This window comes from Lonchura striata, chromosome 12, assembly GCF_046129695.1.
Source record: "Lonchura striata isolate bLonStr1 chromosome 12, bLonStr1.mat, whole genome shotgun sequence".
NCBI classification, from domain to species: Eukaryota; Metazoa; Chordata; class Aves; order Passeriformes; family Estrildidae; genus Lonchura; species Lonchura striata.
The window spans coordinates 17,247,128-17,259,353 of NC_134614.1; the positions used below are offsets into that span (position 1 = coordinate 17,247,128).

Below are 12,226 nucleotides of genomic sequence, written 5' to 3' on the forward strand. Positions count from 1 at the left end.
ATTGTGTGTATGTTGTATTTCTCTAAGGACCATCTGACCTTAGATATTAAATAGAAACATACTAGACCAACTGAGAAACATTTAATACATACATTTATCCCCTTAGATGTATTAAAAATTCAGAGGAAAAATAAATATTTAAGATGGTAAAGTATGTTTACCAAATGTTTTAACAGCTGCCTTTAGAGACAAGGAAATGGAATGAAATGATGGGTGTTTGTTTCACAGGGTAATGCTCGCAAAACGCATTCAAGTATCTGCTAAAGTGAGTGTGGCTGAAGGTGGTGTGAAAGAGAAGGCCTTTGGGGTGGGGGGAACCCACAGAGCAAGGTCAAGAAAGGTACTGAGAGTCTCTGTCCAAATACTGATTGAACTGTCAGAAAAATCAGTGGTTTGTTTCTAACAAAAATGCCATCTCTGGTTAGGTCTGGGCCAAAGGCCCTGGCTGAACTCTGTGTTGGGCAGTGTGAGCCCTTTTTGCTGCTGTTGAGCTGTCTGCACAGGGACACGAGCTGGAGGAGCCATGTGCCAACTGGGGCACTGATGGATGGTCCTCAGTGAGTTTCTGTCCCTCCCTGTCTGCCCATTCCTCCCCTTGCTGACCTGAGCAGCTGCCACACCCAGAGATGGGGGCACAGAGGGACTCAATGAGGCACAGACCCAACTCTACTGAGAAGGACACAGGCTGGAAACCCAGGTTCCCATGTCTCTGACTGTCTCATCACTTCCCGTGGGACTGGAAGAAGAGGGGGTAGTATTTTGTCCTCCTCTCCCAGGCTGTAATGACAGATCTATATGGGAACTTTTACCCCCCTCAGCCTGAATATCTTGGCACACAGGTTTAGACAGCTTCAAGAAGAGGAGATGGAGATAGTCGAAACACAGAGTGGCACGAGTGAATGGAGGGGGAGGTAGTAACACTAATTAAAATAAAAAAAAAAAGGAAAAGGGAGGGTGTATAAAATACTGCAGCCCTAAATGGGAACCTATACACCAATAATTTACATCTGCTTTACAGGTTCTATTAGTTCAGCTATCTGTTAAAAACCTCATGTCCCAACAACTGCTGCTTGCCACAGGGTTTCAGCTGTTTCTGAGCTGCAGCACCAAACACCTCCTGGAAGTGTCCAGGGCAGATTTGCAGCTGGTCCTGGCTGCAGCCCAGGAGCAACCACGCAGCAGCCTGCTCCCCTGCCTCCTGCAGTCTGAGTCAGGCTGAACCTGCAGTAGGACTGATGCTCAGAATTCAGAGGAAGCTGTGGCAATCAGGGAGCATCACAGTCAGCATGGAAAGATGCAGCGAGTGCCTGGCCACACGATACTCAGGCACCACACTGATGTGATCAGTCTTGGGCAATCTGGATGCTTAACCTGGCAGTTTAATGAATGCAATGAGCCTCCCTGTTTTTGTGATCTCCAAAATCTCCCTGTCCACAGGGACTGTGCCAGTATAAGGGTTTGATCCTGGTTTGCAGTGGAGAGCATCACAAACATGGACCTTTGCAGCTGATGGGGTAGATGCTGCAGCAGCTGCAGGCTGAGGGATTTGGAGAGACACATGGGTATGAATATGGAACAGAAAATGGTAAAGAAGTTCATGTCCAGACCGGGACAACAAAAGCCCACTCAAGATCTGCTCCAGCTGACCTGGAGGATGAGGGAAGACCTGATGATGGGCAGTATGAAATCTCTTACAAGGTGCATGTCACAAATAAAATGTCAGAACTGAAATACGTATAAGAAAAATAAAAAGAACAACTTAATCTGATCCAAACACCACTGACACCAGGACAGAGAGCCCTGTTACATCCAGTGGCCCTTGGAGCAAGTTCTTTTGGAGGAACAAATTGAAGTGAACAACTGAAAAAACACAGGAACAACTAGCAATGATTCACTGCAAAATCTGACCATGGAAAGCTGTAGTGAAAAGCCCTATCTAGGAAATGCTGACAAGCAGCAGATTAGGTGAGCCAAACAATATTTGTGAATTTATTCTAGACTGGTATATGAATATTCAATTTGGCTTGAAGTCACTGGAGCAAAATGAGTATTCTGATGCATTTAATTCATTCCAATTTGTCATCTCTTTCTAATTCATAGATCAATTCACAGAAACCTCAACCTGCAACTATGGCTTCAGAAGAAAATAAAAATCAGCAATTAATTAAAACAGGTTTGTTATTTGGAAACTTGAGTCATTATGAACCTGGAAATCCAGAATGATCAAGTGTGCTGATTACAGCCAGTACTCGAGGAAGGCAAAGCAGCCGGAATTTCTATCTACTTTTGGAAGTTCCTTATTTTTGTGGTTTGATTTTTTTTCCCCTTACATGCATCACAGCAACAACTTGGCAGTTCTGTTTTCCTTATGTTTGTCTACAGAAAATAGCCATACACAGAAAGTGTGTTGCTGACACCTGGCTCCAAGGTGCTGGTAATGACTCAATTTATATGGTCATCATGCAACAACCAAGCTTGAGAGATACCGAATGCATACCACAGTCCTTGCAAAAAGCCACTCCTAAGTGACAGGGATTCCGAATGTTTCTATTCATTAGATTTGAGAGCAACCCCCTGTACATTCATCTGCACACTCTCTATGGAAGGCTAAATCCACAAACGATACAACGTCTCTGAAACGAGCACAACAGGAGACAGGAAATTTCATGACATTGCCTTTAAAAGCTGTGAAAGGAAGAACCTGCATTTTTACCTCTTGGCCCATTTCCATACTGCAAAGCTTTGTAGACTGAGCTTTGGCATCCACCATGACATTAAACATGGTGCATATTGACTGAGGGACTCGGAAATCTGTTGATCGGCTGGTTTTCTGCAGTTTTACTTCAAATGCAATCCTTGTTCTGTGAAGGAAAGTAGAAGAAGATGTTTCAGTTGCTTTTAAACATACTAAGCCAATAATCATAATTTGAAACAATACTGAGAGGAGTTTGAGAGACAGAAAACTGAATGCTGCTGGGAGTGACATAGTGCAATTGTTACAAATGGGTTTTTTCTAAAAATTATTTTCCTGTTTAAAAAGAAACCCCCTTTCTAGAATACACACTATTTATAAAGTGTTCAACAGTTTCAGGGAAACTGTGACTCTCCTATGCTTGATAAACAGTGTGATGATGTTACAAACAGCAGTGTCAAGGCACACCTTTAATTTGGTTGTATTAGCTGATTGATAACTACACTTTGCTGCACTAAAGGAAGCTCCTATTGCTCCCTGATATCAACTACAAATAACAGAAACTCCTTTATTGCTTGACTAAAAGGACACTGCCAGATCATTGCATTTATAGTGATATGACAGCATTTGCTCGCTGGAAGTTCTTAATTGTCTTGTAGGTTCACAGAAGTGGTTTCCCTGCACCCCACACATTCACCAGAATATATCTGCAAAGCAAGCACAGGCACAGGCATGTGCATATGAACACACCTGCATCACACACCTCCCCATTCTCCTGAGGTTTCACTGAGATAAAATCTGACATCCCTGGCAGTAACAAGCCATAATACACCAAAAGGTTTCTTAGGTCAAAACCTACAAAATCTGATCCTATTTCGTATTTTAAATACCAAGGTATTTGTGAGTGTAACACAGGAATCATTTCCAGTGTGGTGGGTATTGCCTTGTCTTTTTTCAGAGCCCTTCTTCATATTCCTGAGGTCCTTCACTAATCTAACCTAACACAGAACAATCATCATATCACACCAAATCTGCCAATAAGTTAACATAGGAGCTTCAATTTAGAAGTAACAAATAATATCAGCTGCAGCTGAGGAATAATTCTGAACTTAAATAATCCCCCAAGGGTCATGCACATAAAAGCTCATTTATGAATCTGAAGCTCCCGTTCTGGGGATCAGATCTGAGCTGGTATCTAGGTCCTTCTGCCTGGATTTATTAGTTAACAGGCCTTCCTTGCAAGGGCTGCTTTCCTGACAGCCCAGAAATACAACCCAGTGCTGAAGGCAGGGTGGCTCCTCCATGGATGCAACAGTTCAGAGACAGACGCGAAGAAAAATGTTGTGTCAAACTGAAATTGCTAAAGAAACCTTAGCCAGGCCCTGTTTGCAGGTGATATAAATAGGGAAGGCAGCATATTGGTTTACATCAGCAATGGCATTTGAACTGATTTAATTACCAGTGCCAGATTTAGCCTGGACTCGGGGACTAGAATGTTGATAATTACTGAAAGGACCCAAGGAGACTGGGATTTTCCATCTCCTCATGGAAAGGAGCATGTTCCTACTTATGCTCACAACCCTTATATATAGTTGTACCAATACAAGATGGGCCAGGTTTTTACAGAGGGGCAACACATTTGTAGAAAGGTTGAGGCAAATCAGGGAAAAAAACCCACCTGGCTTCCAGGCACACAAGCCCTTCTTTAGATGTACCTGGAAATTTGCTTATTTTTCCATTATCTCAGATGAGCTAACTTGGTCTGATTTTTACAGACCATTGCAGCTATAACTGTGCTGTAGGGACAGCAAAGGGACCTTAATTTCAAGCAAAAAAAAGCAAAAAGTGAAAATAAGTTTTGCTGGTGGTGCTGGGGCAGAGCAGAGAACAGAGTTCCAGCACTGAGTTTTCTCCTAAAGGACAGCCTGACAACTGAAGGACAACAAAAGCTCAGTGTTTCTGCCAGACACAGGACCAAAAATGGGCTGCTGCAATAAATTGCTTTATGTCAAACACATTAAATGCAATAGATCTCATTGCATTTAAAATACACTAGGGTTTATTCCAGAATGGTGAGAGAACAAGCCCTGAGCTATGTGCCTTCCTGTCTGCATCTCAGAGACTTGCCTTCCCCTGTGCTGATATTGCACATCCAGGCTAGTGAGGACTGTACTGAAAATAAATGCCAAACTCACACTTGCAGAGTGGCCAGGAAATTGTGGTACAGAACAGTCAAATCACACACTGCAGTTAATATTAGCATGTATTGGCTATATTTGGCATCCATTTTTTTCTCTGGTTCATCTCTTTGTCTATGGATTTTTGCACAATAAAATACCAAGATCATTTTTCCTTCTTGCCTCATTATCTCTGATGCAAATGGACATAAATTACAGAGGAAAAGTTGTAAATTTAACTTCAATATTTTGCTTTCAAAATGACAGCTGCCAGTATGTGTAAAAGTTGCTTAAAGATATCTCTGTTTTGGAAGATCTGCAGGTAACTATGCTATAATGTGGCTGATGATACAACAGCTTTTCCCAATCAACGGCAGACGTGAAACCCGTGTGCCAAGCAACACATTATCCCACTTTTAAAATAATTTTTCTTCTTTTTTTATTTTTTTTTTAATGTATCTATGCTTTTTAGGTGGGTACTGGAATCTTTCTTATGGCTATGCCTCCAGCAGTCAGCATCATCACACCAACCTGCATTTACAAAGATCTGACCTCATGTGTGGCACTGAAAATAAGTAATTACCTACAAAAGCCAGAAGAATAGGTGATGCATTGCCTTATTGTGAATAAGCACTCTCCCTAGTCTCAACAGAGAAGTGTCTGCTTGGAAGAGTCCACAATTCACAGCAAGGGGGTGAATTCCAGTTTTAAGGTGGAATAACTTTGCATCCTGTGAGCTCTTGTGAGAAACATGCCAGGCTCCCTCATGGGCACCTACCTCTTCACACAGGACTCGATCATGTCACTTGCCATAAGCTTCAAGCGCTGCTCCAAGTGCTTCCCAAACTCCTCCTCAGGCCAGTGCAAATCCCGAATGAAGGTCTGTAGGGCATCGAGTTTCCAGAACATATCTTCTGAGGTGCCTGATCCATTGCTGGCAGAGCAAAATGAGAACAAAAGTCAGAAGTGGCATCAGGGTCTTTGCAACCTGATGTGGAGACCATTCCTGCAACAAGTGTAAGGCAGACAGCAGTTTCATACACAGGACAACGCTGGCCATCTCCACCATCAGGATTTTGAGTTTTACCATACAGTTGCCTAATCTACCTTGCTGTCATCACCCACAAAACTTTCCAGACCAGATGAGTAAGACAACATCATGAGTTACACATATTAACGGGAAGAACGCGTGTATGGTAAAAATCAGCCTTAGTTAATAACCACATTAACATATGTGATTATTAATAATTAAGGCCAGAAATTGTGGGAGAAAATCCTTGATCAATAATAACTGCCATACTAGGCTGTATGCAGTTATTAAGATTTAGGGCTTCATGCAATTCTCCCCCCTCCAAATTATATCTTCAGTTTGCCTTGTCCCCCCAGTGTGGCCCCGTTTCCAGGTAAGGGACAGTGCTAACAAGTGGTGAGCGAGGACACACTTTATCTTTTGAACAGCTGAAAAAAAATTGGGGTAAGTCAATTGAGCTAAGGGTACATCTCATATCCAAGAGTTTCGGCAGGATTTACTGCTGCACCTTTTTCTTTGCAAAGGCAATTACAGGACAACAAATTTACATTTCTAAAAATTTATTTTGCAACAACTTTGGTCTGCCACAAAATTCTCAATTTTTTCCCAAGCATATATTCTTGTATCCACACCCCTGCCCAGATGGAAGTCTTTAGTCCTGCAGTGTGTAGCTACACCAGCTCTTTTCACAGTATAATTATATCTCAAACCTCCACTTACAGAATAAAAATACAGGACTGGATTGCACTCTGTTTGTGCACAGAAATTTATGCATCTCTAACCCTTCTCTCTCCCTCTCTTCTTCTCCCTCACTTTATTTTTTTTTCCAGAACAATTACCAAGGGAGCTTCAAGAGTTTCAACCCCCTCCTCGCATACCACTAATGCTAACACAGTAATTTATAAGATATTTAACACACCATGCATTACCACTTGTGCTGACATCATCTATAGAAACAGATGAGGGAGGGTGTTTCTATTGTGACAGATGCCAGCTGCATTGAGTTAATGCTAGAGGAGCTGGGAACTAATACAAACAGGGCTACTCCCAGGTGAGAACTGCAGTCCCAACATGCCAGAGGGGTCCTGAGGGATCCTGGACTAGCAGAGTCAACACGATAAAGAATGAATAGTCTTGGTTGTAGGAGAAACATATCTGACACTAAGCAACAGGTAACATGTCCTTGATGGAGGGGAAGGGTGAGTAAAAGGGGACCAGGGAGATGAAAAGATAAAGAATCAGGCATTTGCTTTTGCCAGGGGACCAATTAGGACAACAGTCTCGCATGTTCATCTACCAATAGTTTTTAGTTCAAACCTCTGCTTGGGTGTAAGCAAGCTTTAACAGTCTAAACCCAGTTTTGAAACTGCATGGATTTACATTTTAAGTGATATAATGTGTACAAATACAATAATTGCTATTTACTACAGCAATATTATAACATCCATTTGGTTTCAAAATATTTGAAGAATTATTCTCAGTCTTTTTCTCACTTTGGATTAGGGCTCCATCCAAGTAAACAATATAGTATATTCATTTCCAAAATACACTGTTTGTATTTTGCTTGGGAGCACCACAATTACTCTAATCACGCCGGCAGCTTGCAATATACCATTGATGCTCAAGCATTTTCGGAGGGATTATCCAATTTTCTGTCATTACGTGATTCTTATCTTTTCAAGGGCAATACCACAAAGCATGCACAGAGCAAGATTAAAACTTTCAAGTACTCTTTACAGACAACTGCCTAAGCTAACCTTTAAAATAACTATCTTAGCATGAATATGAGTTGTATGGCTTTGAAACGTAAACAACCATGCTAATATTTTAAAAGGTTTTAAATCTATTTAAGAAGATCTCACATCAGTGTTTTCTTTGCTTTCATTCATTACCAGTGCTCTGCAATCCTGCCTATGCCAGACTAACGGCAGAGGCGTTCTGGTGGACTCCAGGTGTAGATGTAATTGAGGGTGTTTCAGTCAAAGTGAACAGGAGATTCTTAGGTGAGTTCTTCAGTTTTATCTATTAAGTGAGAGGACAGAGGAAAAGCACCACAGTGCTGACTGAGACTACTCTATGCCAACCCTAAAAAATTCTCTAGGGTTTTAGAAGGAGAATGGACAAATAACAGTTCCCATGATAGGACATCTTGGGAGATGAGCTACCTCAGATGATGAGATTTGGGTTGAGACCACCGTGTACCACCCTCCACACTGCTCAGTGAGAAATCTCCTATAAGAGAACTTGCCTAATCTGTGCTCAGGATTTGTGGTGTGTTCCCCCTGAGCTTCACACGTGCACCCTGGACACTCCAGCAGGAAGCTGGGAGCACAGAGCTCAAGGCTCCTACAGAGCGACTGCTTTGACACTATTTTCCAAGCCATAATCTAAAAATCACATTGAAAATATCTTTCTTTAGTTGGTCATGGCAAAATTTGGGTGGTAATGAAGGCTATGGAGCTTTAATTGCTCTCTGTGGCATCCCCCATCATGAATAAAAACTGTAACAGGGTGCCCCTCTTTCTTAGACTGCTTCATCAAAGTCAAGACAAAAATTATCTGGGAAATACAGAGCTTGCATTAAATAAAATTCATTTTTAGATCTACATCTGGTCCACAGAAATTGGTTGACTGGCATTGAAATTGGTTCATCTTCTCTTTTGGACAAAACTCTTTGCTGAGACACATAATGTCACATTGTGAGTTCTGTGGCTTGTATGTTATTCAGACCATACCCCATTGTTGACAGCTATTTTGTAAAGCAAGATACTTGCTCAAACTCGCAGTGGGAGTTGAAACAAATTTTCAAGGTTTATACAAAAAAAACCCTCAAAATACACATGCCAGAAATTCACTAGTGTCTCATTCAGAAAACATCTAATTAACTGTATCACTCTTTAAAGTTTTATGTAATGCACAGAAACAAACAATACATATCCATGCCAAGATTACTTTAAATTTAAATGAGATCTAATTTGAACTGAATACACACTCAGAATCATAAATAGCAGCCATCCATGACGGTGCAGAAAAGCTAGGCATTTGTGGGATGCCTAGTGGGATGTTAACTGGTAGATTTGGTACTTTAGGGAGATTCACATTTGGTAGGTTCACATTGGGCAGATTACTTGTTAAACTCCTGTGGAAGAAACAGACAGAAAGAAAAAAATACCATAACAGTGACAATGCCGATGTAGCAGAAGCACATGACACTCAGAAACAAATCTGCAAAGTTCACAGCATGAGGACAGTTAAAAAACTAAAGCAAAACATTTCAGAAAGAAGCATGAGTATGGAAGCTTAAATGTACTGTCATTTCAGTCTGCTATAAAATTCAAATTCCTTAAAAAAAAAAGGCAAACCAGAATGAAAAGAAGAAAAGCAAAGGGAAAAATTGACAGAGAACCTAAACACCTGTGAAAATAACTGCACCTTCAAGTCTTGATACCATTTCAAAGTGCAGAGAGCAGATTTTCTTCCAAAAGATCTCTCTTTTAAGGAAGAATTTCAGTTCTTACAGGCTCAATGGAAGTGCTAAACTATGAGATCTGCTAAGGGACTGGAATTTGAAATAATAAAGAGAGAGTCTGGAATTCCAGCCACAAGAGTTTTTCTCACCACCAAGCTCAACGGAGTTGCAATTTTGCTGCAAAACCTGTCTTAGACCCAAATAAAGATGAGCTAATCTGGAGTGAAGGAACAGTGAACTACAAGGTTCTGTGAAGACTGTGCCCTGATCCTCCCTTGCATTCCAAGGTTCAAAACAAATGATTGTCCAACCCCACTATTTGTGCACTGTGAATAAACTGCACTTTGTAAATGAATCCAGGACTAGTATGACTGTTTCATGGCTGGAAGTGGGCCATGAGGTGATTTGATATTCAAAGGTTAATATGAAGCTTGTGTATTTGGGCATCATGACTCCAATCAGTATTTTCAGATGTGCAACTGCTATGCAAATAGAGATCTTTAAAAAGTGGACTTTTTAAAAAGCTGTATTGATTTAATGCAACATTCTCTCCTGGAACAAGGTGCATGTAATAGCATTGCATGCCCAAAGTTTGGAATCCACCCTGACGTATTTCATTGTACTAGATCTCTAGATGTTTTAATGAATATCTTATAGCAGTTATATTCTACATGCAAAATGAAATCATCAGGAGATCTGGGAATCAGCAAAACATAGAACTCAATTATGCAGCTCACATATTACCCGGCTCTCAGAAGAGAGGCCAGTTTCAGAAAAATGTCTCATTTCTGCCCTCTCCCAGGAGCACCTGTACACCTCCTGGTACACAACCCACAGGTGGTTTTACAGTCCCATGTGAGGAATCAAGCCAGATGCTTTGACACTGTTTTCATCAGATTGTTACTTGGACTCAGTGAAAATGGAATTAGAAATTCAGGATTTCAGCTTCACCCTGCACTGCTGAAGCTATGGAAAGCTTTTCTATTGATGCACATGGGCACTGCTTCAGCATCCAAACTTGCCTGCTCTGAGACTGCATCAGGATATGCCACCTTTGGAGGTCTCCCCCATTTCTCTGGATTAAATGAGTTACTTTACAGACACCATTATCTGGATTCCTGTGAAACTATCAAATTATACACTACGTCTTTCAAGGCATATTAAAATCTTAGTAACTTCCCTGAGACATATTTGGCACTTCGTTTCTTACTGCAAGTTTTATATATCAACCCCCAAAGTAATGGAATTGAGCTGCCTGAATAAACGTTTCCTAACGTATCAGACGATGTGAACCACATCTCTGTAAGAGCTCGGCTTGTCATTGCTGGTGAATTTTAAGGAACAGACTTCATTCTTTGTGAATAAAATCCCTTGTTATGGAGGAAAATAACAAATCAAAGCTTTTTCTAGTGAAAAAACCCCACAACTATGCTCTGATTTCTAATTATTTCTATGATTCTTAGCAGATTTATCTTCCTGCTATCTGTGTGTTCTCTTTTTCAGGCAAACAGGAGAATTCAGTACCATCACAAAGCTGTCCATTGTTTCCATTCATACTGTATCTGCTGCTAAGATGATATGACTGTTGAATGAGACATAGACTACATAGTGATTGAGAGAGTGTTAAATCTTCAGAAATGGCAGTGCATGTGGTTAGATACTGATATGGAATAAATAAAGAAATAGCAAGAGGTGGACAACATATAAATGTATAAGGAAAAGCAACTTAAATAACTTAGCCAGATGGTAAATACATAAATCAGAGGACCTTTGGTTTTAATATTAAAATTCAAGAAGTGACAGTGTTATATTAATAAAAACACTGTATTAATAAAATATGACTTCTAGAGTAAACAGTATACTATATTCACATGGAAACATATTTCTTTTATACAACACATTATTTTGCTGATGCAAGAATATGTTGCAAGAATAAGTTAGTACTTTTAAAACAAAACAGCAAAATAATGGAGTATATTATGTTAACATACAGTAACTAATGTAAAAGAAATATTCTCCTGAATTGACATGCACAGTTTTTCAGGTTCAACTGATCTAATTATCTGACTAACAGTTGCAGTGAGACCTCTAAAAAATGATTAATATTACCAACAAATGTTCCACGAAGCCTGCAATTGTTCAGACCATAAAACTACAGGTCCAAGATGAGAAGCTGTTTCTAGAAGCCAGCCATGCCTATTTAATATAGATGGCTAAATATAACCTCAGCCATCAGGCAGGGAATGTGGGCATTTGCATCAACAAGATGAGGGCTGCCTGAATTAAGACGACTCAGCTTCAGGACTGGATCCTGATACATTCGATGAGAGACGCACGCTCTGGAGCTGCACCGCTTGTTTTCCTGGCGTCTTCTGCTTCAGCCCTGCTTGTGTGTGTGAGCTGTGGCTTTCACCTGGACTGTCTGCTGGGAAATTTTCAGTGCCAACAGACTGGCAGTGTACCCCTGCACAAGCTCCCGGTGCTCACCCTGTACTGCAGCACCGGTCACACGGAACACGTCCAGCTGCACCATGGCTGCTCCTGTAGAGCTGCCCTAGCAATGAAAGGAGGGCAGAAAAACCACAGCATTTTTACTGAGCTGTCTTCTGGGTTCAGAATAGAGCTAAACAAGACCCTTGGCCACACCTAAATGCTCAGTTCCTACAGGATGCCTGAAATGATTTAGTGATGGAAGACGCAAATGCCTGTCTCTTCCTTCACTATAAACACTTGCAACCTCACTGTCGAGGCTGAGCAAATGCTCAAGAGCAAATCTTTTCACAAAAGCCTTGATGTGAAGCAAAGAGCTTGCTAGTGAAGTAGGCAGTCAAATCTGTGCTCTTCCTGTGACTGACACC

The 12,226-nt window shown here is 40.9% G+C and overlaps 1 protein-coding gene across 16 annotated transcripts in view; it reads right to left on the minus strand.

Moving 5' to 3' along the window:
* The window catches only part of CADPS (calcium dependent secretion activator), a 205,922-nt gene that overhangs the window by 33,507 nt on the left and 160,189 nt on the right, over positions 1 to 12,226 (minus strand). For 10 of the 16 annotated variants that reach the window (XM_021537240.3, XM_077786156.1, XM_021537235.3 and 7 more), the window contains 3 exons: positions 8,892 to 9,038; positions 5,648 to 5,803; positions 2,714 to 2,861 (listed from right to left, as the gene is read on the minus strand). In XM_021537240.3, coding sequence (XP_021392915.1) covers positions 2,714 to 2,861; positions 5,648 to 5,803; positions 8,892 to 9,038 — 451 coding nt within the window. The remainder of the gene's footprint in view (positions 1 to 2,713; positions 2,862 to 5,647; positions 5,804 to 8,891; positions 9,039 to 12,226) is intronic. The other 6 variants (XM_077786159.1, XM_021537247.3, XM_077786158.1 and 3 more) reach the window with 1 other exon arrangement.